Genomic DNA, 24,606 nt, shown 5'->3' with positions numbered 1-24,606 from the left:
CTTTGGGAAGCAATTACCCGATGCATCTCGCATGTGTATCGGAAACAAAAAATTAATATTTGTTAATAACTTACCTTCTAGTTAAATTAAAAAATTGCAAAGAAAGTGTAAAATTCTAAAATATTGTAAAAACTGAAAAAAGTGGGTTTTGACCAAAAAAATTTTACTTTATGTTATTTAAAAATATGTTCAAACTTGACTTTTCTTAGTTTTTTTTTTGTTTAAATAGATAATTTAATGCTAAAGATAATAAACCTTGCCCCCATTCCATACGACGGTTAGTTTTTTCTAACCCGCCTGCCAATTAAAAAAAATCATAAAAATTAAAAACCGAGAAATCGCACGTCAAAGTTTTCGCTTTTTGCTCAAGCGCTCATATATCTGCTACACGCACGGTCTCTATTTCCCTTCTAGCTTCAACATTATTTCGAATTCCCATCTATAACTTTGGGGGCACATTCTTAGACAATTTTTTAAGAGATTTAAGCAAAATAAAAAATCGATGTTTCGAAGCTTCTAAAGTAGGCTCCCCCCCTTAAGTCGTGTAAGAAGTTTCCACTTTAAACGAACAATTTCGTAATTCTGCATAAAATTTTATTTAAAATTTTTTCAGCATTTTACATAAAAAAATTTTAAATTGTTAATATAGCAACAAAATTTGCTTTTACATTTTATTTCAGCAGTTTACAAAACATATTTAAAGAGATAATTTTAAATAACAATAAATCAATAAAATTTGCATATCAGATGAATACTCGTATTGAAAATTTTCTTTAACTTCAGTTTCTTGTTTTTATTATTATCTAAATATATAGTTAATATAAGTCTGATAAGTTTATATCAATTAAGTTTTTTTTTTTTGGAAGGGGAAACTTCGAAAGATATCGTCATTTTGCCAGACGGTATGGCTGAAGCGGTGACCAATACGCCTACGTACTAAACCCTTAACTACATCGTCATTGCTTGTTATTTTCCCCACGGAACCGCCGTTAAGCATTACATCATAAGGCTAAGCTTAGCCATTCGGCTCGTCAATCACGCCATTTTGGGCTTCTTTTGGTTGCGTTGCCACTCTTTTGCTCTTTTCTTCTTAGCTCTTTTAGAACTATAGCACACCACTCTATTACGCTATCCCACGCTAGTTTCGATTCAGTCATAAACCGCAATATGTTATTCGGTGTCACTCGTTCCGTTGTCAATTTTTCAAGATCAGCTCCCTCGTCTTCATACCGCTGGCAGAAAAAGAAAATGTGCAGCACATTTTGTCCGCTGCTGTTGCAGAAGGAACAATTCGTCCCATTGTCATGGCCATATTTGTAGAGAAATTCTCTAAAATATCTGTGCCCCGTCAAAAAATGTGTCATGTAGAAATCTGTTTCTCTATGCTTTCTATCTAGCCATACTTGTACACTTTTTATTAGCCTGTGGTTCCATCTCCCCGTGGTAGCTACCTCCCATCATTGCTGCCATTTATTGATGATTGGTTGCCTCTCATCCTTCCGCTCCTCCACCGTTAACCGTCTGCCTAGTCTTGTGAACCTCACGTATATTCTTTTGAGTTCCATGGCCATTATCTTTGGTGGCAAGATGCCCGCTATAACTCAAACCGCTTCGTGGGATAACGTGCTAAATGCGCTCGTGACCCTAATGGCACTGAGCCGCATCGCAAACTTTGCTTTCTTTGCATACGTTTTTTGCTGTAGTGCTGGCCCCCATATTTGCGTCATACATCAAAATTGAGTGGTTCACCTTGGCGCTCGCCTATTTTGCTTTGGTCCCCCAATGTTGACTTCATTCTTGTTAGAGCGGCCGTTACACGTCCTGCTTTCTTACACACCTTTCGATGTGCGGCTTACAGCTCAGTCTATTATCTCTAAGCCCTCCTAGGTACTTCAGCATATTCTGGGTCATAATACTATGGCGTTCGATATTTAAATTAATGTCTTGGAGGTCCTGCTTGTGAGCTTCAGTTTTTTGCCCACCGAGTTGGAGGTTTATTACAGTGAGCCATTCTTCGACCGTTAACGCCGCATGATTACAGAGGTTCTCAAGTTGACCAAGTCCTTTTGCTACTACAGTTACGACAATATCATCCGCGTATCCGATAATCTGCACCTGCTTCGAGAGTGAGAAACGCAGCATCCCATCGTACAGTACGTTCCACAACAATGGACCTAGCACAGTATGTCGAATTAAACGCGTTTTTAACGTCAAACCAACTTACTGCGCAGTATTCCTTTGTACCATACACCCATCTGGTACCTTCTATTGGCTTGTTAGCTATGTCAGTAAGCTTTTTAATCGCATAAGTGGTTGATCTCTGTTTGCGGAATCTCTTCATTTTCTAAGTGCAGCTCTTATCGTGCACAGGTTATCCGCTGTAGTATCTTGCCACTCGTATCCAGCATAGAGAACGGTCGATATGAGCTGGACTCTTCGGCTGGTTTATTTGGCTTCTGCACAAGACCACTCTCTGGTTTTACCAAGTGGCAATCTTTAAAGCCTTATTTGGATTACCATCCATGTCAGGTATTTTGGTATTTCCAAATCTCTCTATGACCTCCACATCAGTGACTATTATGTCTTCGGTTTCAGCAGGTTCTTGCACTCAGCCGCTCGATTTTCTAGAGGCTGTGCAGGGAATAGAGTTTCCTCAACGATTTTCAATAGCGCTGGGTACGTTGGTGATTGTCCTTTACAACCTCTGATTTTAGCTTTCACGAGAGTATAAGCATCATCCAATGTTTCATCTAGTTTTCCGCAAAGCTCTTTAAAGCAGCAGGATTTACTCTTTTTAATAGCTTTTTTGACATCACCAATTTTTTTTAAGGCATTCGCGTGATTTCGTATGCTCTGTGTGGTTCCGATTCCTTGGACACCTCTTCCTCGCGTCGTGGCATCCCTTTCTTAATGTGTCGATCTCCTCATTCCACCAGTAAACAGGCTTTCTATGGGCGCCGTTTTTCTAACTACTCATAGAAGCGTCACATGCTGTACTAACGTGCCTCACTAGGATCTCCGCCTGCCGATCTATGTCTTCCTCAAATGTTTGATTACCATCTAACGAGAGTTTGAAGAGTTCGACATCCAGGGGTTTCTATTTCCATCCTTTCCTTTGTACCGTCTTAATGGGCGTACTCCTTCGGTTGTGCACTGAGTGTTCGATTTCAAACATAAGGACATGATGATAACTGTGTGTATATGTATATGTCGCACCCCTGCCAATTTGTTGACCGCGCCAGAGAACTGCTAGCGAAGGTTGTATCGATAACAGAGCCTCGAGCGTTCTTCCCAAGTGTATTCTGATTTAAGGTGTTCAGTAACACCATATCTAACTACGAGAATGCCTTTAGAAAACAGTACAGTTGCTACCCCACTCCATCGTCCTTGCATTGAAATCGCCTGTGACCACGTTTCCTTTAGTAGACAGAATTTCTCCGACCTTTTTCTCGTAAACCGTCTGCTTAAGAAGATTTTGTGCAGCCTCACAGTGATTCAGGTTGAGTTACCTCTTGATAGAGGAAACACATTTTACTATATATTTGGTGGTCGGTGTTTTCCTCGCCCTTTTTTTTACATAGACTACAGGACGTGCTCTTATTGCACGACTTCGCAAAGTGTCGAGTTTCTCCACACTTGACACAGCACTGGCTCCTGCCATTCGGATTGTTGCAAGTTTTCGCCAGATGTCCGTACTCAAGACCCGAAATTTTGCTTTGCCCTTATTCTGCAAACTACCCAACCTATTTTGATCTTGTTTGCATCAAGAAGCATCCTAGCCTCCAACGCGTGTAGGCTTACTACGGCAGTTTGAGTTCCTAAGTATGCCGCTCTGATGCTCTTAATCGAGTTTTTATTAAAATTGCCCAATTTTTTGACCTATAGGCGCATAGCCTCGGCAATGTCCCCTTTAGTTGTGATTTCATGGGGGTCACGTTTTGCTAGAACTACAGTTAGAGCTTTTATTTGCGCATTGTCTTCCAACGCCCCATCTGGACCTCTTTCAGGTCTCCTTTGGGAGTCTTTCTTATCACTGTCACTTTTTCTCTAAATGTATAGTATAAGTATATGATGTCGCTATATGACATGTCAGCAGTTTTTTTTATTACTTTTGCATCGTGTCGGGGTGGCAGCTTAAGAAGTGTATTCTTTAGTGGCTTACGTTTGACTGTGATTCAACCATCTTGTTTCTCCATTTCATTGGTTACTGGGTTATCGCACGTTGCTTCCTTGCTCAGTGGAGGTGCTATTTAAAACGATTGTTATTTTTATAGAACAATGTTGACATATTTACATGTGTACGCAGATAGATATGTATGAAGGTTTGCGTTTACATTATTTGTTCGGCAATGTCATACACACATATGTACGCACTTTGGTATTTACATTTTTTTTTGTTTTTTTTTTTATGGTAGGGGGATGCATCGAAAGCTCGCAACTCAAGACTCTCCCACGAGACTACTGATTAAGTATTACTTCGTGAAAGGGACAGGACATTTAAGTCTCCTCTAATGTGCGGACTGACGGACGCCTAATTTCTTCAAAAAGTCTTAGTTTCGTCATGATGGATGCTGACGCTTCGCTGACAGCTTTCCAATTATCAGTCAACTGACACATTAGTGTCGTTGAATTATCTACCGCAAAACTACTACCAAGTGTGGTTTTTAGTTTTTCCCTTCTATTAGAAAATCGAGGGCAATAATATAATATATGTTCAGAGACTTCTATATGCTCTGTACATGTCAGACAGTTCGGACTAATGTCATTGTGGAATCTGAAAAGGTAGCTTCCAAAGCACCCATATCCATTAAGTATTTAGGTCAGATGAAAGTCTAGGTCACCATGTTTGTCTATCCACGAGTGGATGTCCGGTATAAGTCGGTGGGAAGAACGCCCTTTGAATGAGGAATTCCACTGCTCCTGCCACATTTTAATGCTCTTATTCCTCTCCTCTGTATTTGCCGATACTGTTTTAGGCGCTGATAGATGATATAAACACTCAAGTTCATCTCCCTGGATGCCAATGGGCGGCATGCAAGCTAAATACCTCAGCAGTTAATGTAGCCCGGAAAGCACTTATGTATTACTTACTGTATTATGTTTAGCATATGCTTTTATATTCATTACCTGTATCCATACTGGTGCTGCGTATATTATTACGGAACTCATTGCTTTCGCTATTAAGGATCGCCGGTTGGAACGCACACAGCTTGTATTATTCATAATTCTCGAAAGAGCATTGTAAATTTTGTTTGCTTTACTCGAGGAATACTCCAGGTGTTCTTTAAATTTTAATTTAGAATCTAATATTACTCCCATATACTTCAGCTGCCGCTGCGAAGTAATCTCGCACTCCCCTATGGCGAGCTATATTTGTTCTTCCGCCTTCCTGGTGCCATTCAAGAAAACTTCGGTTTTTGCTCCGCAAGTTCCAGACTCACAGAAGAGAACCAATGGCGTAGACCATTTAAGCACTCATTGCATTTGTTCGTCCGCATACGCGTTTAGCTTCACGTCTGTTGGTTGCTGTCTTTTTAGCAACCCGTCATACATGAGGTTCCATAATAGTGGGCCTAACACTGACCCTTGGGGTACTCCACCCGAGATATAGTAGCTGTTGGTACCTTCGTCTGTATTAAAAAGCAGCCTTCTGTCTTTTAAAATAGCTCAATATAATGTTTGTGAGTTATTCAGAGGCGCGTATTTCACCCAGGGCTTTGATTATGTGGCCCATTTTGCCGTGTTGAATACATTCTTGACATCCAGGGTAATCAGCGCGCAGTGGTTTTCAGTATCAACGACTTCTCGTGGTGTGCTAATAGTTTTCGGTACGATGAAGGTTCTTCTGGTATTTTTTTTGCTTTTGGGACCAACTGCCAAACTTTCACGCATCGGGGAACACCTCTTCCTTTATACACACGTTGTACGTTTTCGCGAATAGTCGAGGTTTTGAGATTATAGCTTCCTTCAGGACTCTGTTTGGTCACATAATGTAGGCGCTTTGTGATTATGAGTTTCTTTGCTATGGCCAATAGCTCTTCTTCCGTGACTAAGATTGGTAAAATTGCAGCTTCGTTCCGTCGCTTAGAATGGGAAATCCGGTCATATCTCGGGAACAATGTTTCGACGACTTTTCCCATAAAATGTGCATCTTTAGGATGCTGCTGCTAATTTTTAAATCTCGACATACAGATTTTGTAAGCAGTTCCCCAAGGCTCAATGATATATTCTTCTCTAAGACGACTTTCGTTGGTTTCACTCCAGTTACGCTGTAGACGCCATCTGGCTGAGTGACAAAGCTTTCTCAGCGTGAAAATTACCTCATTCCACCAATATTCAGGCCGCCGCTTCTTGTGATGTGATGTTCTACGCATTCTTGCTTCACATGCTGCGACCTGTTCCTTTCGCGCTGTCGATACCAAGTGGGCGGCGTCGTCACCTTATGCTTCTGATCCACTTCAGACTAGCTCAAACAAGTCTGATCGAACTCCTGTTACTTCCAACTTCGCTTTCGGGAAATGTTTTTGCTAAGAATTTCGGGTTCTCGAAAGTACGAGATTTTTGCTATAATTGCCACATAATCGCTGCTTGTGAATATGTTTGGCACCGCCCACTTAATGTGCCTGCTAAGCAAATCATTTGCAAACATAATGTCAATAATAGATCCTTGACCAATCATTAAAATCACCCGCTATTATAATCGGTGTTTTGCCACTGATTTCTAATGAAAGTCTTAAAAGTAAATCTTCAAACTTGGTAATTGCTGCGCTTCGACGAGCATAGAAACTTACAAAATATATCCCCTGTATATTCGCCCATCTGAAGCAATTATGAGCTTCTCTGGAGCAGGTCTTAAAGGGTTGCAGGACCATATTGCTGCTTTGCCACATTTGTCTGCAACCCATGTGCTTTCGGACGCTGGGAATATTGTTCACTTTGTATTGCGACATCAATGTTCTCTTCTACGATTTTCCGTTTTAGCAAACCCTGAGCTGCTGCGCAATGATTAACCTCCGGCTTCATCATCTCGATATACTTTAAGCAAGTCGTGCTCAATACAGAGTGCTCCCCTTTGCAGAGTATGCAGCTCGGAAGATATGTCTGTCAAACTGCAGCAGTCACGCGCCATTCTCGAAGGCGACATATCGACCATCCTGTCTTAACTTTGCCCAATTTTAATGTAGCTTTAGCATCCTGAGCACATAGTCATTGAAAAGCTATCTGTGTGCCTCTACGGGGTTTTCTCATACTTTTGACGCTTGGTTTCTCCAGGTTTTACACTACAGCGCCTCGGGGCTGTAGTAATTTCGTCTAAATCCTTACACACTATTTTGGCGCCATGGGTTTTTGGCTGTATCAGCGCCATTTCACCCACCATTCCCTCTAAGACGCTTTGGAATGATTCGGCTCTCTTGTCCGTCTGATTTTTAGCTTAATCAGTAGGTCTCCTTTCATCGTTTTTCGTAATAATCAAGATCCCAAATCTTCAAGTCCGCTGTCGCCTTTTATCTTCCGGAGAATATCAGCATACGACGCACCTTCCTTTTTTGTTATTATGATGGCGTTCGGTTTCGTTCTTATTTTCTTCTGAATCGGCTTCCTCTTTTTAACAACATCCACCCATTTTTCACATGCGTTATGTTGACCCGTAATATTTATTACTCTCGTGGCCTTACTGGTCATTTTTTGCACCTGTGTTGCTTTCTCAACCATAATTTTTTTTTCCGGTTTCCCGGCTTTATTAAATAAGCTCATTATGCTACTTAGTAAATCGCGCATAGCCTGGTTTACGTGCCTGTGACCAGTCATCATATTTTTCAACTCATTTATTTTGTAACCCAGCTTGTTAAAATATTTGGAGGATCATTGATTAGTGATTTCTCTTCACTTTTGCTTGTCCGGTCAGCCGTTTCGTCACCAAATGTTTATCTAGCAGCGGTGGATTCCTCATTTCTGCCGTTAGGGCAGAGTTAGTTTGGGTACACCTGTCAGTGAGTATGTGAAATCTCAACCTCAACCTCTTCTTAATTCAAGTCTAAGAATACAATTTACATATAATATTTACCTCCTTCACACAACCTTCTAAGCGAACAGACTGCGCCGTATAGCGACAACTTTGCATTTGTTTGCTGTTCATGGGATCAGAGTCCCATATTTTTGAAGACTAATTCTTCAGTAAAATTTAACGAGGAATCGAATGGAAATTTGAAAAATGTTGGGGGAAAAGCACAAAAAACCGGGTTTTTGGAAAAAAAAATGTTTTTTTTTTTGGATTTTGAAAATTTTTTTGGATTTTGAAAATATTTTTATCAGAAAGCTGAGATTTTTTTACATAAAATGGGATAACTTAAAATTTTTTTTCACTCAATTTTGAGGTCGTTAAAAAATAAAAGAAAAAGTAATTTTTTTGTTTAATCTCAATTTGAATTGCGCGCCAAAAAACAATGGAGCAACTTTGACCACTAAAAAGTTAACAGATATTCTTCTTTTGGTCTATATTATGATATTCTAAAGTTTAGTCAAAATCGGAGAACCACGGATACAAAAACATGTCGCCAATTGATGGAATGGCCCACATACATTTGATCTGCAAGTAAGTAAAGGGTTAAAACGATAAAAATTTTGAATTTACTTAAAAGGATTTTAAATAGGAAAATCGAAAGAAAAAAGTTTACTTACGTAGTTTTTCTTTTTTACAACTTCTATGTCTTCGTTAATTCAGCTCATTCGTACTTTGTTCTTAATTAAAAATTTGTTAATTATTGCCAAAGAGTTGTTCGTACCTTCTCTTAGAAGCTGCGGAATTAGTGCTTTCTGCTGTGCTACTTCTTTTTGGAGCCCTTGGTAAGGTGCAGAAATTTGGCTTATTTTTCTTTCCATCAGGTTTAGAAATAAAACGCAAATATAAGTGAAAAGTAGAATACACTTGCTAGTGGCTTATATTATAATTCCGAAAAAAGCCTTTAACAATTCGCATTTACATGCTTTTTCGGTACATTCTTGTACTTAATTGTAGCAAGAATTTCTCAAAAGTATTATTTTTTATTTTCTTATCTTTTTATTTAATTATTTTAACATTTAGTTGGTTTTATAATTTATAATTATTATTTTCTTAATTTTATTATCACTAGTTTTCCTATTAATTAATTGTATTTCATTATTTTATTTTATCGACATATATATACTATATATATATATTTTTTTTTGACTTGTGTATATATTTTTATACTTTAAGCTGTTTATAGTATAGGTCGGCAAAAATTCCGACTGGGGGTCAACTGGGCAAGGGGTGTCGCTGCTTAGAAGGTCTTGATCTCAAGCTAGCTCCTGTCAGAGACATTACATTACAGGCAAGCGGCTCCTAGCGAAGGCTGACGTATTTTCCCAATCATCCCCTTATATTGGACTACTTCATCCTCTAAAGTAGGTGAATGGGTATGATAAGTTCTTGGTGGCGGGTATAAAACACTAGGGGCAGAGACTCCCGCATAAAAAACTCAGCAAGGAAAACAAATGAATGAAGCGGATCAGGACATCGGTCCAAACGGGCACATCAGGCACACAGAAGAAAAGCTTCTTCGCTCTCCTGTGCAGGGGACCGAGGGTTCCAACTCTGGCAACAAGAGAGGGCCCAGAAGAAGCTAAGCTAGGAAGGGTTCAAGGCGACAGTGGGGTACAAAGCGGCGAAAGAAAAAATGCAAAGACGTAGCCGAGAAGCTAGACGTCAAGCACGCAAACAAACCGACAACGTCCAAGTTTGACTGTCGCGCTCATAGACCTCAAAACCCTGCTAGGACAAATGCCACTGTAGTGGTGGAAAATAGTGGAAATTAAGCTATTGGAATCCCTCTTCTCTAGAACCAAGCGCACCCATGCCGTCATTTGATGGAGCAGAATTTCGGCAGATAAGAGATCACTTGCTCTACAGAAGGTGGAGCTGGAGAAAGAACCCAGCCAGCAGTCTGATGGTCCAAAACTCAGAGTTGAGGGTACTCCAAACGAACATCCACAAGAGTAAGATCGCCTTGTCGAGCTTCTTCTCAATTTAAAGAAGAGGCCCCGACTTGTCTTTAGTCCAGGAACCATGGATTGCCTCAGGTAACGTGGTAGCTGGGCTGAAGTCACAAAACTATACGTTATACACCCCGAACGTATTTAACAAGGTAAGATCAGCGATATTGGTGAAGAAAATTTTGTTTTCCCACTGTGATAGTGAAGGGTGTCAAGGATGAGTCTTTACTCCTTGCATCCTGCTACATGCCACATAATTGCGAGGCGCCAACGGAAGAGCTCCAAAGGCTGGTGGATACATCCAGCATGTGAAAGCAGGAGTTGGTGGTGAGCGCAACGAACACCATACGGTTTGGGGCGGCCCGATATAAATCATCGAGGTGAGCCCCAACTTAATTATATATTACAAAGTTGTCTAGTGATAGCTAATCGCGATGAGGAACCTACCTAACACTTCCAGAAACGTTCTAGTCATAACACTATGCTTAAGTAGAGAAGCATTGATAAAAAACTGGAGAGTGCTAAGCACACCGTCGTTACCTGACCATAGATACATATACTTCTCCATTAGATCGGAAACAAAGATCAAGAACAGGGTTAAGAGAAATCCCAGGAGTACAAACTGGGATCTCCATAGGCAGATACTATTTGGCAAGAGACTTAGATCTTGCGTGTACAATTTAAGCGTGAAGAGCTTGAAAAGGGCTTACCTGTATTTATCACTCTTCTAAGGGACTACGAGAAGTTGGTGCGCAGGACAAATGGAGAATCCTGGAAAAACTTTTCAAAAGCCGATTTTTTTTTAAAGAAATCAAATGGAAAACTCTCTATATCTCTTTGTAAGTGCCTAGGTATCTGTTGCTACAGGGTATAATAGTTTTGTTCACCTAATTGTTGTACCTATCACATAAAATTAATCTAGACAGATATAGGGTTATATACTATATATAAATGATCAGGATGACGAGAAAAGTTGAATTCCAGTTGAATTACGAGTTCGTAGATGGGCGTAATTGGACGACTACTACCCTCTTAAAATGTCATTAACCGAAAACCTGTAAAGTGCCATAACTAAGCACCTCATTAATATAAAATTGTAGTTTGTCACAAGAATTCGCAATAGCAAGAGGCACCTATGGTCAGAAAATTTCAAAATTTAATAAATTCCTTAATAAGTTTAATGTACATATCTCCGAAACAACTACAAAAACCAAATTTGCTAAGCTCAAAGAATATTATAAGAACTCCTACCGGCAGTGCGATAATGGATGAATGGAAGAACCCCGCTCACTCCTCATATAACGATACTGTTCAAAACTAGTAAAAGCGGAATAAATTAATAATTAATTACGCCATAAACGGTTTTGCCCTTCGGCACTGATTCCCTGATTTTCGTGAAAAATGCACTGATTCCCGGGTTTCCTCCTGAATCGGAGATTTTTTTAAATTATTATTTGTTTTTGAGCAGTGCATGTAAAAAGTGGTAGCATTACTGCGGTGGTGTTCGGGTTACATATGCAACGGGACTGATTTTGACTGAGACCGAAATGGTAACCCTAATTATGACTGAAAATTTAGAAATTTACCACGAAAAGAGACAGATACTATATATGCAAATGAATAGTAATAGTAAAATATATTGTACATAGCTTTTTCTTTAGGTTTAGTATCCACTTAGAGCTTCCACTTTACTCAACACTATTAGTATGTTGTCTGTATATATAAATATGTATATTCCTTGTTGTGGGCACGCTCCTTGTCAGAACAAAAAGGCTTTCGTTAATTGGTGTGACTTCTGAAGTCCGAAGAAACTGCAGGGGTTTGATATACTGAATGCAATTTTGATATCCAATATCGACGAAAAAATACCACCCCACAATGAATCATCTAGTTTGGACCCATCCGTATAGATGCTTATCACTGAAAGGGAGGACTATATTAAGGACCGAACATAAATACAATTCTATAAAATTTCGAAAATGTATTGTGGTATTGGCTTCCCAAGCCTGGTACAATTTATTCATTTTGGCATAACTTCTGGAGTTCAGTGTTTCCGAGTAAAATAATAATAATTGTTCTGCCTTACTAGATTTTGGTCCGCATGATACGGCCCATCGGTTTGTATCGTTTGCATAAGGTTAACAAGGGTATTTTGAAATTTACCTCCAATCGAAGTAGCCACAACATCTTTAGGTCACAACGTATACCCTGTATCGGTGTGCATCTATTCAATCCAGGTTCAGAGCCTCCAGGTCATTGTTGAGCCTCTGTCAAAAAGCGGCGTAGACGACCTAGGACTCTATGGATGCTTGGGAAGAGTTATGTAAGCAGAGGAATTCGTCAAGGAAGTGACCTTTACCTTTTTGTACGATTGGTGGCCCTGAACGATATACTACTCCAACTCAACGGAAGAGATGTGAAAGCAGTAGCTTATAGGGATGGCATAGTGTTAATGGTATCTCACTGATTGTGCGGAGCTTACACCAATGAGCCACGAAAAAGGATTAGTTGTTAACTCTAGTAAGACGGAGCTGATACTATTCACGAATAGAGCCAAACTACCTCAATTTCAATTTCCCTCACTCGGTGGTACTACAATTCTTCTACCATCCTATTAAGTATTTGGGTGTCGAGGTAGATAAAAAAAAACTGGATTGAAAATTGAGAAACGTATTAGTAAAGTTTATGTATATAGCATATTAGACGTGCAAAATGATACTCAGCAAAAACTGATTAAATGGAGTTCAGAGCGTAGCGTGTCCGGGGCTACCGATGCGTTTAAGTCATGCCCGAATGATGCGCTAAACATGCACTTGCGCCAACTTCAATAACCATTTTCGCTGGGAGCGATCAAGAGGGAGCTCAATACGCAATTTGAACAAACAGTGCAGAATACTATAGATAGAGATCAACAACCGTATGTAGGATATTGAAGCAAATATGGCCAAAATATGACAGAAAGCAAGGACTTATTACACAGGTCCAGGAAAAGTATATACAGGCTTACAGCTAACATAACCGAGCACATTAAAAATGAGAATGCCCACCAATAGCACGTGCTGTTGCTGCAAACTCGAAGGAAGCAAGGAAATGCTGTGCCAGCTTTATCACAAATTAGAATTCAATTTATTAGAAGTTTTGTCCTTGCTGAATTTCAAGTTATGAATATAATATAAGACTGGGTCACCATTCTAATTTGAATATCGCTGAAAACTGCTTTAAAATTTTTATTTAAAATTGAAATAATAAAATCGCCTTTGCTTATGTATAAAATATATGTGGAGATATATATTCGTATTTCATTTATTCACACTCTGCATTTAAATGTTCTGCGAATGATGACATTGTTTATGAGTTGGACATTTTAATAAAAGCTACCAGCTGATTTTAAGCTTAACTAAACTTTAAAGAAAAATTGGGATTCAGCTTAGCTATCACATATATTTATATTTATAACGCTAACGATTATGTTTATTTGCGCAATAAAGATGTATAAAGGTAGGTATGTAAGTATACCGCGACAGCTTTAACCGAAACAAGCTTACATTATTGGGACGTGCTATGTGCTGTCTATTGGCCAAGCTTTGCTGGACTCAATAAAAGTTCCGGTTCAATTATACTTAATGGATGATTTTGTTGTATGACATATTTATTATCATGCGATATAATTGCGTTTGCAGAAGTACTGCCATCAGGTAATTGATCCGGTCTTGCCCAAATTTTCTGTATTACTGTGGCCTGTGAGGGTGATAAAGCAGACGAGCCATCTGATTCACTGTCGGATGATGATATCAAAGGAGAAGGGAATATAAAGCTGGCGTTAGAAAATCCCGATGTTGATAAATGCAAATGGTTTGGCTCTGGTTGATTCACTACTGGCTCCGCAATATTTGTGATATTATCTTCAATTTGTCCTGGAAGAAAAACCGACTGTGACCTTGAGCACATATTTGTAATTATAGGAGTATTGGAAACAGATGTATGACTATTTGAAAGTAGTGCACATGGTGGCATTATTGTGGAAACGTTTGGTGCAGTGTTCGTTCCTGTTTCGATATTCGAATGTATATTGTCCTCTTCTAATTTCTGTTCAGACCCTATTGATTCAGGCGTTATTGTTGCTGTAGCCGTTGTAGAAGTTTTATGTATTCCTACAGTACTTGCATTATCCGTAAATCCAGAATAATTGTATGTGTTATTCGAAGTTGAAGAGCTAGTGCCATGTATTAGAGCAGGTGTTATTTCACTAGCTGTTGTTGTTGGCTTGGTCGACAAAGAAGTTTCCATTAGAAAGTCGGTGTCCTTAGTATAATTAGGGGCAATGGGAGCGTGTGATTGTACTTCCGGTATCAATTTATTGTTCAGTGCAATACGCTGTCGTGACAATTTGCTAGTAGAACTCGAGCTTATAGGTTCTGAAGTGAGCATTGTTGAAAAAGAAGGTAATGGCTGATCTAAAGATACTTCTGGCATTTCGATTGAGTTTTCGCTTAAAGTTTTTTTTGAAGATACATTTGGGAATTTTTCAATTGATGTTGTGTTTGCATTGATGGCAGTTACATTTTTCATACTTTCTACACTTGAAATATTCCCGTCATTGCAATTGACTTTGCTATTTGACTCGGTATTTTGTACGCGTCTCGGGTGCTCTAGCTCATCTCTTCTTAATAACTCCGATTTTTTGCGAGTGGACTCTGGAAATATTATTTTTATTAATGTTATTGCTGATATGAGTCACAGGTTAGAAGGTCATTGCACTCTGCTAAATTACTTCGTTAATAGACATACATATTTCCACTTACCTCCTATATTTTCCGGCTCTTTGATTATTGGAACTATCCTATTTAATGATGCCTTCTGTTCATTCTGCATAAAAAGTGATGTAGTCGCGATTTGTCTCAGTGCTTCCATTCCCTCATTCAGTATTTTATTACTGCCACGTTTGTGTGTAATTGGGTATTTTGGCTAAATAGTAAAGAAGTAGCATTAATAAATGTAAAAAGTTTCAGTCAATACACAAGACTTAAGCGTCTTGTTATCAAGAGTAAAAGCTAAATATGGGAGTACACCCTCCACAATAGCCGCGTTGAAACCGTTGAAAAACTAAATATAAATGTGGATTATGACGAAAAACAAATTCCAGGGATCTCCTTGAAAGATTTATGTAATACTTTCTTAACTCAAGAATAAACTACGACTGGAACAGGGGCACTTTCAAATATTCTATGCTGGCAGAATCTGCAGGACCGAGGACTTAAACAATAGTCAAACATTTTTTATCAACAATAACTAAAGCAACCGAATAATTTCTAATAACTGAGTACGCCTGCCCAAATTGGAAGTGCCCAGCGTTTATGACTTCCGTCATTGTAACGTGCTTTAAGTAATTACTATCTATGGGTCATTCCATCAATTGGCGACACGATTTTGTACCCGTATTCCGATCAAACAAAAAAATGACTATTTCTTTTATTTTTTGACGACATGAAAATTGATTGCAAAAAAATTTGAAGTTATACAATTTTATGTAAAAACACCTCAGCTTTCTCATAAAGATATTTGACAAGTATAAATAGCTTTAGAAGTTAATAGCCTGCGCCGTATAGCGATACCTTTGCATTCTTTTTGTGTTCAATGGGATCGGAGTCCATATTTTTTGATATTAATTCTTATGTAAATTGAACGAGGAATCGAATGGAAAAGTCAATTTTGAAAAAAAGTTGGTGGAAAAGCAACAAAAAACCGGTATTTTGTGAATTTTTTTTTTTCGATTTTGAAATTTTTTTCTTTTTGAGTTTTGAAAATATTTTTATCAGAAAGCTGATTTTTTACATAAAATTGTATGACTTCAAATATTTTCCACTAAATTTTCAGGTCGTTAAAAAAATAAAAGAAATAGTAATTTTTTTGTTTTGATTGAATACGGGTACGATGTTGCCAATTGATGGAAGGCCATTCGGAACGGGCCTATAAAAAATGTTTTGACGATCGGAAGAAGAGTGAATGTTACTTTGAAGGCGATAAAATAAATTGGATGATGATTGAAATATTTTCGTTTTAATTTATAAATTCCAGATACTTTGCTTGAGACGGTGTGCATACATATATTATTTTGAATATGTATTTATGTATGGTGTATGCCTTCTGGAATGTTGGTTTGTTTATATAATTAAATTGAGTTATAATAAATTACAGCATGCACTTAAGCACCTTGTGTTCATAAATAAATTTTAGGTGCTAGTGTTTAAATCGCCACAGCCTGAACTAACTGTTGTAGTCAAGGGGTGTAGTTGTCAAACCAACAATGTAAATTAACATATTAGTATATATACTTTACCTACGTCTAATAAAATCTAATTATCTATTTGTAAATCCTCTCTTCTTTACTGGCGTAGACACCGCTTACGCGATTATAGCCGAGTCAACAACAGCGCGCCAGTCGTTTCTTCTCTTCGCTACGTGGCGCCAATTGGATATTTCAAGCGAGGCCAGGTCCTTCTCCACTTGGTCCTTTCACCGTATGGAGGTCTTCTTCTTCCTCTGCTTCCCGCGGCGGGTACTGCGTCGAATACTTTCAGAGCTGGAGTGTTTTTCATCCATCCGACAACATGACCTACCAGCATAGCTGCTGTCTTTTAACTCGCTGAAACATGTCAATGTCGTCGTATATCTCGTAAGCTCATCGTTCCATCGAATGCAATATTCGCCGTAGCCAACGCGCAAAGGACCATAAATCTTTTGCAGAACTTTTCTCTCGAAAACTCGCAACGTCGACTCATCGGTTGTTGTCATCATCCAAGCCTCTACACCATATAGCAGGACGGGAATTTTGAGCGACTTATAGAGTTTGGTTTTTGTTCGTCGAGAGAGGACTTTACTTTTAAATTGCCTACTCAGTCCGAAGTAGCACCTGTTGGCAAGAGTAATCCTGCGTTGAATTTCCAGGCTGAGATTGTTGGTTGTGTTTACGCTGGTTCCAGATAGACGAATTATCTACAACTTCAAAGTTATGACTGTCAACAGTGACGTGTGGTGCCAAGTCGCGAGTGCGACGACTGTTTGTTTGATGACAGGAGATATTTCGTCTTGCCCTCGTTCACCGCCCAGACCCATTTTCGTTTGCTTCCTTGTCCAGTCTGGAGAAAGCAGAACTAACGGCGCGGGTGTTGAGGCCGATGATATCAATATAATCGGCATACGCCAGCAGCTGTACACTCTTATAAAAGATTATACCTGCTCGATTAAGTTTTGTAGCTCGAATTATTTTCTCCAGCAGCAGATTGAAGAAGTCGCACGATAGGGAGTAGCATTGTCTGAAACTCTGTTTGTTATCGAACGGCTCGGAGAGGTTCTTCTCGATCCTGACGGAGCTTTTGGTGTTGCTCAATGTCAGTTTACACAGGCGCATTAGTTTTGCGAGGATACCAAATTCAGACATCGCGGCATAAAGGCAGCTCCTTTTCGTGCTGTCGAAAGCAGCTTTGAAATCGACGAATAGGTGGTGAGTGTCGATTCTCCTTTCACGGGTCTTTTCCAAGATTTGGCGCATGGTGAATATCTGGTCGGTTGTTGATTTACCAGGTCTGAAGCCACACTGATAAGGTCCAATCAGTTTGTTGACGGTGGGCTTTAATCTTTCATACAATACGCTCGATAGAAGCTTGTACGCGATGTTGAGGAGGCTTATCCCACGGTAGTTAGCGCAGATTGTGGGGTCTCCTTTTTTATGGATTGGGCATAGCACACTTAAATTCCAATCGTTGGGCATGCTTTCATCCGACCATATTTTGCAAAGAAGCTGATGCATGCTCCTTATCAGTTCTTCGCCGCCGTGTTTGAATAGCTCGGCCGGCAATCCGTCGGCCCCCGCCGCTTTGTTGTTCTTCAGGCGAGCAACTGCTATTCGAACTTCTTCATGGCCGGGTAATGGAACGTCTGCTCCATCGTCATCGATTGGGGAATCGGGTTCGCCTTCTCCTTCCATAATCTAAGTATGTTCTGGGCATCGGTGGCTAGATCACCTTTGGGGGTTCCACAGGAGTATGCTCCGGTTTTGAAACCTTCTGTAAGCCGCCGCATTTTTTCGGAGAATTTTCGAGCATTACCCCTGTCGGCCAGCTTATCAAGCTGTTCGTACTCACGCATTTCGGCCTCTTTCTTCTTCTGTCTGCAAATGCGTATCGCTTTCCTCTTCAACTCTCGGTATCTATCCCATCCCGCACGTGTTGTGGTCGGTCGTAACGTTGCGAGGTAGGCATCCTGTTTTCTCTCCGCTGCGACACGGCACTCCTCGTCGTACCAGCTGTTCTTTTGCACTTTCCGAAAACCAATGGTTTCGGTTGCAGCTGTACGTAAGGAGTTTGAAATGCCGTTCCACAGTTCCCTTATACCGAGTTGTTGACGAGTGCTCTCAGAGAGTAGGAGTGCAAGCCGAGTAGAAAATCTTTCGGCTGTCTGTTGTGATTGCAGCTTCTCGACGACGAACCTTCCTTGTGTTTGTTGGCGTGCGTTTTTTGCTGCACAGAGGCGGGTGCGAATTTTGGCTGCAACAATATAGTGGTCCGAGTCGATGTTAGGACCTCGGAGCGCACGCACATCTAAAACCCTGGAGACGTGTCTTCCGTCTATCACAACATGATCGATCTGGTTGGTGGTTTTTCGATCCGGAGACAGCCAAGTAGCTTGATGTATCTTCTTATGCTGGAATCTAGTACTACAGATAACCATATTTCGGGCTCCGGCGAAGTCGATCAGCCTCAACCCATTTGGGGATGTTTCCTCGTGGAGGCTGAATTTACCGACCGCAGTGCCAAAGATACCTTCTTTGCCCACCCTGGCGTAGAAGTCGCCAAGCACGATTTTGACATCGTGGCGGGGACATCTCTCATAAGTGCGCTCCAAGCACTCATAAAAAGCATCTTTGGTCACATCGCCCTTCTCTTCCGTCGAAGAATCTCGCTTTGATGCGAATTGTGGCTAGACGTTCTTTCTTCGGAGTGAATGATAGTACTCGGCGACGGAGTCTCCCTCCCACCACGAATCCAACACCAAACTTGCGCTCCTTTATATGGCTACTGTAGTAAATGTCACAAGGACCTATTCGTTTCTGTCCTTGTCCCGTCCATCGCATTTCTTGGACGGCGGTGATGTCAGCCTTTATCTTTACGAGGACATCTACCAGCTGGGCAGCGGCACCTTCCCAATTAAGGGACCGGACATTCCAGGTGCATGCCCTCAAATCATAGTCCTTTTTTCGTTTGCCATGGTCGTCATCAAAAGTGGGGTCTCTCATCCGAGACTGTTTGTTGTTTTTCATTGGGGGTGTTTTTTTAAGTAGCGGGTCCCAAACCCAGCGCACAACCCTATGCAGGGGATGTTTCGCCTTCTCACTTTAGCTCGCCTTCAAACGGATGTTCTTAGGCTACCCAGAGGATACTTGGTCAAAGACCGGAAGTCGTGAGCTGCTTGAGTCATATGTAAAAGAATCGTTTCTGGCCACTCCCAAGTGAATGGCAGTCAGAGAACTTTCCTCACTTGCGTGAACTTCTACACATGACTCCATCCTCCCTGTAAATCCTACTTCACAATTAAATCGAACTTCTAGACTATAGCTTGTTCTAGCAGGTTATGACTGCGCGTACAGTGGGAAGTGGGCTTTTTACGTGTGCTGTGAAACTTGTGCTGCAAATCTAAGATACGGGTTACATGGAAAACTATCCCATGTATGCCTTTTGCGGTTCCAATAATTTTGCGAGAACCAACTAACCATTTCAACGACTGCTACTTTTGTCTGACAAAAGTGTCTGGTTTTTTAAGGAAAAAAATGATAGTTTTGGAGTATCCAGAGATTCCTTTAGTAACTGGACCCGTTTCTCACGCCGAAGACTTACCAGCTTCAGCACAATGAGAAAATTGGGGAGAAGATTATGGATATGATGATGAGAAGGAGAACAGAACAATGCAGAAAAAACGGATGCCACCTATTATCTTAAAAACAACGAAAAGGAGGACGCCATTTAATCTACGCTTGGAATCTCCGACTGCCGCCAAGCGGTTTCGCTTTGGAATGAAAACAATAGGCTCTCTTTTCCTTTAGCGTATGCTGTTGATATGAAAGAAATCTCCAAAAGCGTCTCACATATTCTAAATTCAATAAAATTTAATGCTTACAAGTGGCAAATATGCGGTGACCTAAATGTAGTAGAATTGTTGTTTTCTGTGTTTTTGCAAAAGTCAGTGAGATCACTTTATAAAAGTCTCGCCACCGCCGACAAAACATGGGTATTGTAATCTTTAAAATATTGCTTTAATTAACTTACCTGTAAAGTCGGTCGTCGCGCTATTGAAACACGTTTGCCCTCTCCACGGAGTAGTGAAGTAGTATAATCAGCATCATTTTTGTTGCAATCTTTCTTAAAAGTTTTTTTATTTGTTGAAATGCAGTGAGAAGGGCATATACAAAATAGTATTCGCAGCATACAGCAAACGAATCCTAGTCCTGAAATATATTAATTTCCTTTTGAGCATACTAGAAAATTCACTACATTGCAAAAATTAGGTTTTTCTTAATTTTGAACTTCATAGTGAGTTGTTCTTCACTACAATTATCAATTTTAGCGATAATATTTTTTGTTTCCTTATTGCAATACTATACTTAATAAATTACTTTGACAAAGTATTGGTTATGAGCAATTGAACAAAAGGTCAAGAAGTATTACGGGCGCCATGTTCATTTGAGCCAAACTTTACAAGCCAAATTCATCACAGTGTAAGCAGTTCTATTTCAACTTTTATTTGGTATACATTAATTTGGGTTTGAGTTTAATTTTATTAAAAATACTTTCAGTTTCAAGATCGATGTCATTAAAGTATTTTGTATGGCTTATTTATTGTCAAAAAATCCAAAATATCTATATATTTATCATTTATAAATGTATAGTTACCAATTAACGATGGTCCAATGAGTCTAAGTTCTACTGTTTTAAATCCTTTTTCACCTGTACCTACAAATGCTATTACCAAACCCAAAGCTATTGTCCCAAGACCCACATAAAGAAACGTATTGGCAAATGTACTAGGACCTCGTAATACACCCAAGAGATCTTCATCGTCAGAAGAGCCGCCTAATGATGCATCCTGAACCTGTAAAAAAGATTTATTTATAATCAGGGACCGGAAATAAGAGTTATTTTACAATTTTTAATAAAAAAAATCATACGTAAAGGAACATCGTAGAAAAGTTTTGTTTACACCATCATGATTTTTAGGTGAACTATATGCGAAATATTGTATGATTTTTAAATTTAGATTTTTATATATTTAGATCAAAAATAAAAAATAAAAGTTATTTTTGATTTCTATTTTTTTAGATCAAAAATAAAAGTTATTTTTGATTTTTATTTTTTTAGATCAAAAATAAAAGTTATTTTTGATTTTTATTTTTTTAGATCAAAAAATGAGAATTATTTTTGATTTTTATATTTTTAAATCAATAATAAAAATAAATTCAAAATTTGTGGCATAATATGTTTCTTAATTTCTGTTAAGCTTTAAAGTAAAACTAAGGTGTACGGTTATAATAACAGCAAAAAATAAATAAATAAAAATTTTGAATTGATTTTTATTATTGATTTAAAAATATAAAAATCAAAAATAATTCTTATTTTTTGATCTAAAAAAATAAAAATCAAAAATAACTTTTATTTTTGATCTAAAAAAATAAAAATCAAAAATAACTTTTATTTTTGATCTAAATATATAAAAATCAAAAATAATTTTTATTTTTGATCTAAATATATAAAAATCAAAAATAACTCTTATTTTTTGATTTTTTCGATAAAAGTCATAAGAGTTACGGTCCCTGTTTATAATTACTTCAATGCTACTCTTACCACCGTAAACCGCGCAAGGCGGGGTACGATGGCAGTTCGTATTATTGGTATCATCATTACTTTTATTTTTTAATATGTTAGTTTTATAAAGTTATGTGTTAGCGCGCAACAACCCAATTTTTATAAAATATTTTAACTTCAAAAATGTATGCACATTAATATTCAAAACAATAGGGGTATTCTCTTGCTCTTGCAAAACCTTTGCACAGTGCACGAATTGCAGATATTTCTTCTTGGGGCACCGGCACAACAACAAACTCACGCAGAAAATTATTTGCAATGGCTGTAAAATATGTCAGACCAAAACCCATGTTTATTCTCGTGCAATGACACGTAAAAAAATAATTGCAACCCTGTGCTAGCTGTCATTTTACCTAAATACATATTTTGACGTTAAATTGTTTAAGAAGGTAAGTTTTAAATAGATTTTATAATTTCTGTTTAAATTAAGAAGATTTGTTACAGTTTTTTTTGTTAAGAATGCACAATAGTCATTAACAATAATTTGACCGAATCAGCCGTTCATATATCACTAGATTCTGCAATGGGTGCTCTCGTGCCCTTGTATACATCGGTATAGGATTTTTGCAATCTGCAATGTTGCAAGAGCAAGAGAACCCCCCTAATGTATTTAATAAATTTTAATTGTACATTAAAATGCAGCCATGTCGTATGTCTCGCTATTTGTCTGCGCCAGTTTACCTCTGGCTTACCCCTTTGCGTTGGCTCGTTTTCTTTTGAATCGCTGGCAGAATGGTACATACACCTAGAAGGCTTATAATTATTTTAGCGAACGACGACACACTACTGAAGTGAAATAAAGTACGAATCGCCTTAAAATAATAGCGTTTTCTTTTATCGACAAAAATGTTGCCTTATTATACGAGGTGTGTTCAAAAAGTATCGCGTGTTTTTCAAAAATTATTTATTCATTCATGAATATCTATTTTGTCCCCTTCAAAGTAATCCCCATGAGATATTATACACTTGTGCCAACGGTTTTTCTAATCTTCGAAGCACTTCAAAAAATCATTTTTTTTATCTTCTTCAGCTCCTCCTTTGATGTCGTCTTTATCTCGTCAAGAGAAGCGCAACGTCGTCCTTTTATGGGCCTCTTAAGTTTAGGAAACAAGAAAAAGTCACAGGGGGCCAGATCTGGGGAATACGGTGACTTCGGCATCATTAGTGTGTTGTTTTTGGCCAAAAAGTCGCGCACAAGCAACGATGTGTAAGCAGGGGCGTTATCGTGGTGCAAAAGCCAATTTTTGTTCTTCCACAAATCCGGGCGTTTCTGGCGGATTGCTTCTCGCAAATTGCGCATAACTTGCAAGTAATGTTCCTTATTGACCGTTCTTCTCTGTGGCAAGAACTCATGATGCACCACGCCCCTGCAATCGAAGAAAACTGTCAGCAAATGTTCGCGATACTTTTTGAACACACCTCGTATGGCAAATGATGCAAAATGCTCAATTTCTTAAATTATAAAAGAACAAAAAATGGCACCTATTATAAATCAGCTGTTGCATTCTTTTATTCATAATTTGTACTTACAATAAATACATTTTTTAAACTGTAATTTACAAAAAAAAAATACTTTTAAACTTTTTACAAACCATAAATTAAAATTCATAGGGCAACTGTCACTCTTACGTTTTGAGAGGGTAGAAAATGTTGCGCTTTTGCCTGCTTAGAAGGCAATAGTTTGAGAAAAAAAACACGCAGCCCGTACACAGAGCAGTATAAATGCAACATTTGTGTGAGAAAAGAAAATGCTGTAAGTGACACACCTATTGCAGATATTTTTAGTGGTATTATTACAATTTCATTCTGTATCAAAATGTTTTTAATTTTTGGGCGAGGCGTTATATTTTTCTATTTTTTCCACGTATTTGCTGCGTATATTAATTTCAATAGATACACTTATTTCATTTAGTTGTGTAGTTTTTTTCGTTTGTCTTTTGATGTTATTTACGTATCAAAAAAGAAAGGTATGAAGAGCTTGAGAAGATGGCTGATCGACATTTATGTCCTCAAGACCACTTTGAAAACGTTGAAACCACTAGTGCACTCTGCTACGGGATATGCAATCATCGCCACAAACTTGTTTCATCAATTGAAACGTTTCGGTAAAAGTTTTACCTCTTTTAAAACAGAATTTAATGTTGACACTTAAAATGCAATAATTTCAATTCCAGTGTATGAAATGTCATGAAATTCTCACTGGATAATCGAAAGAAATAGCAGATTCTAACGCACTAGTCGACATAGAGATGGCGTCACTAGAGGGCGCCAGATTCAAAAAGTCCCGTTTACAAGATCGCATATAAGGTCGATACAAGATCGCATATAAGGTCTTATTGCATAGTGTTTGAAAGACTGAAGTTCACCGTCAACAAACTGATTGGACCTTATCGGTGTGGCTTTAGACCTCGAAAATTTACAATCGGCGAGATTTTCACCACACGCAAAATTTTGGTCGATACACGCCACTTCTTTGTCGATTTAAAAGCCACTCTTGGCAAGGTGCTACTTTGGACTAAGTAGGCAATGGAAAAGTAAAGTCCTTTCTCGACGAACGAATATGGTGCGGAGGCATGGACAATGACAGAATCTGATCCGTCAGCCTTAGAAGTGTTCGAGAGAAAGGTTTCGAGGAAGATTTATGGTTCTTTGCGCATTGGCAACGTCGAGTCGATGGTACGAT

The 24,606-nt window shown here is 38.7% G+C and overlaps 2 protein-coding genes across 7 annotated transcripts in view; one reads left to right on the top strand and one right to left on the bottom strand.

Annotated features, from left to right (window-relative positions):
• Window positions 1-24,606, top strand: part of LOC125775450 (uncharacterized) — a 409,238-nt gene that overhangs the window by 14,100 nt on the left and 370,532 nt on the right. The gene's annotated exons all lie outside the window — the stretch shown is intronic.
• LOC105226610 (uncharacterized) overlaps window positions 13,201-24,606 on the bottom strand; it is a 180,483-nt gene continuing 169,077 nt past the window's right edge. For all 5 annotated transcript variants that reach the window (XM_049462433.1, XM_049462432.1, XM_049462431.1 and 2 more), the window contains 4 exons: window positions 20,955-21,153; window positions 20,331-20,509; window positions 14,814-14,976; window positions 13,201-14,705 (listed from right to left, as the gene is read on the bottom strand). In XM_049462433.1, coding sequence (XP_049318390.1) covers window positions 13,582-14,705; window positions 14,814-14,976; window positions 20,331-20,509; window positions 20,955-21,153 — 1,665 coding nt within the window. In that variant the 3' untranslated portion in view covers window positions 13,201-13,581. The remainder of the gene's footprint in view (window positions 14,706-14,813; window positions 14,977-20,330; window positions 20,510-20,954; window positions 21,154-24,606) is intronic.

Source organism: Bactrocera dorsalis, chromosome 1 (assembly GCF_023373825.1).
Source record: "Bactrocera dorsalis isolate Fly_Bdor chromosome 1, ASM2337382v1, whole genome shotgun sequence".
NCBI lineage: Eukaryota > Metazoa > Arthropoda > Insecta > Diptera > Tephritidae > Bactrocera > Bactrocera dorsalis.
This window is presented reverse-complemented; position numbering and strand designations above follow the sequence as displayed.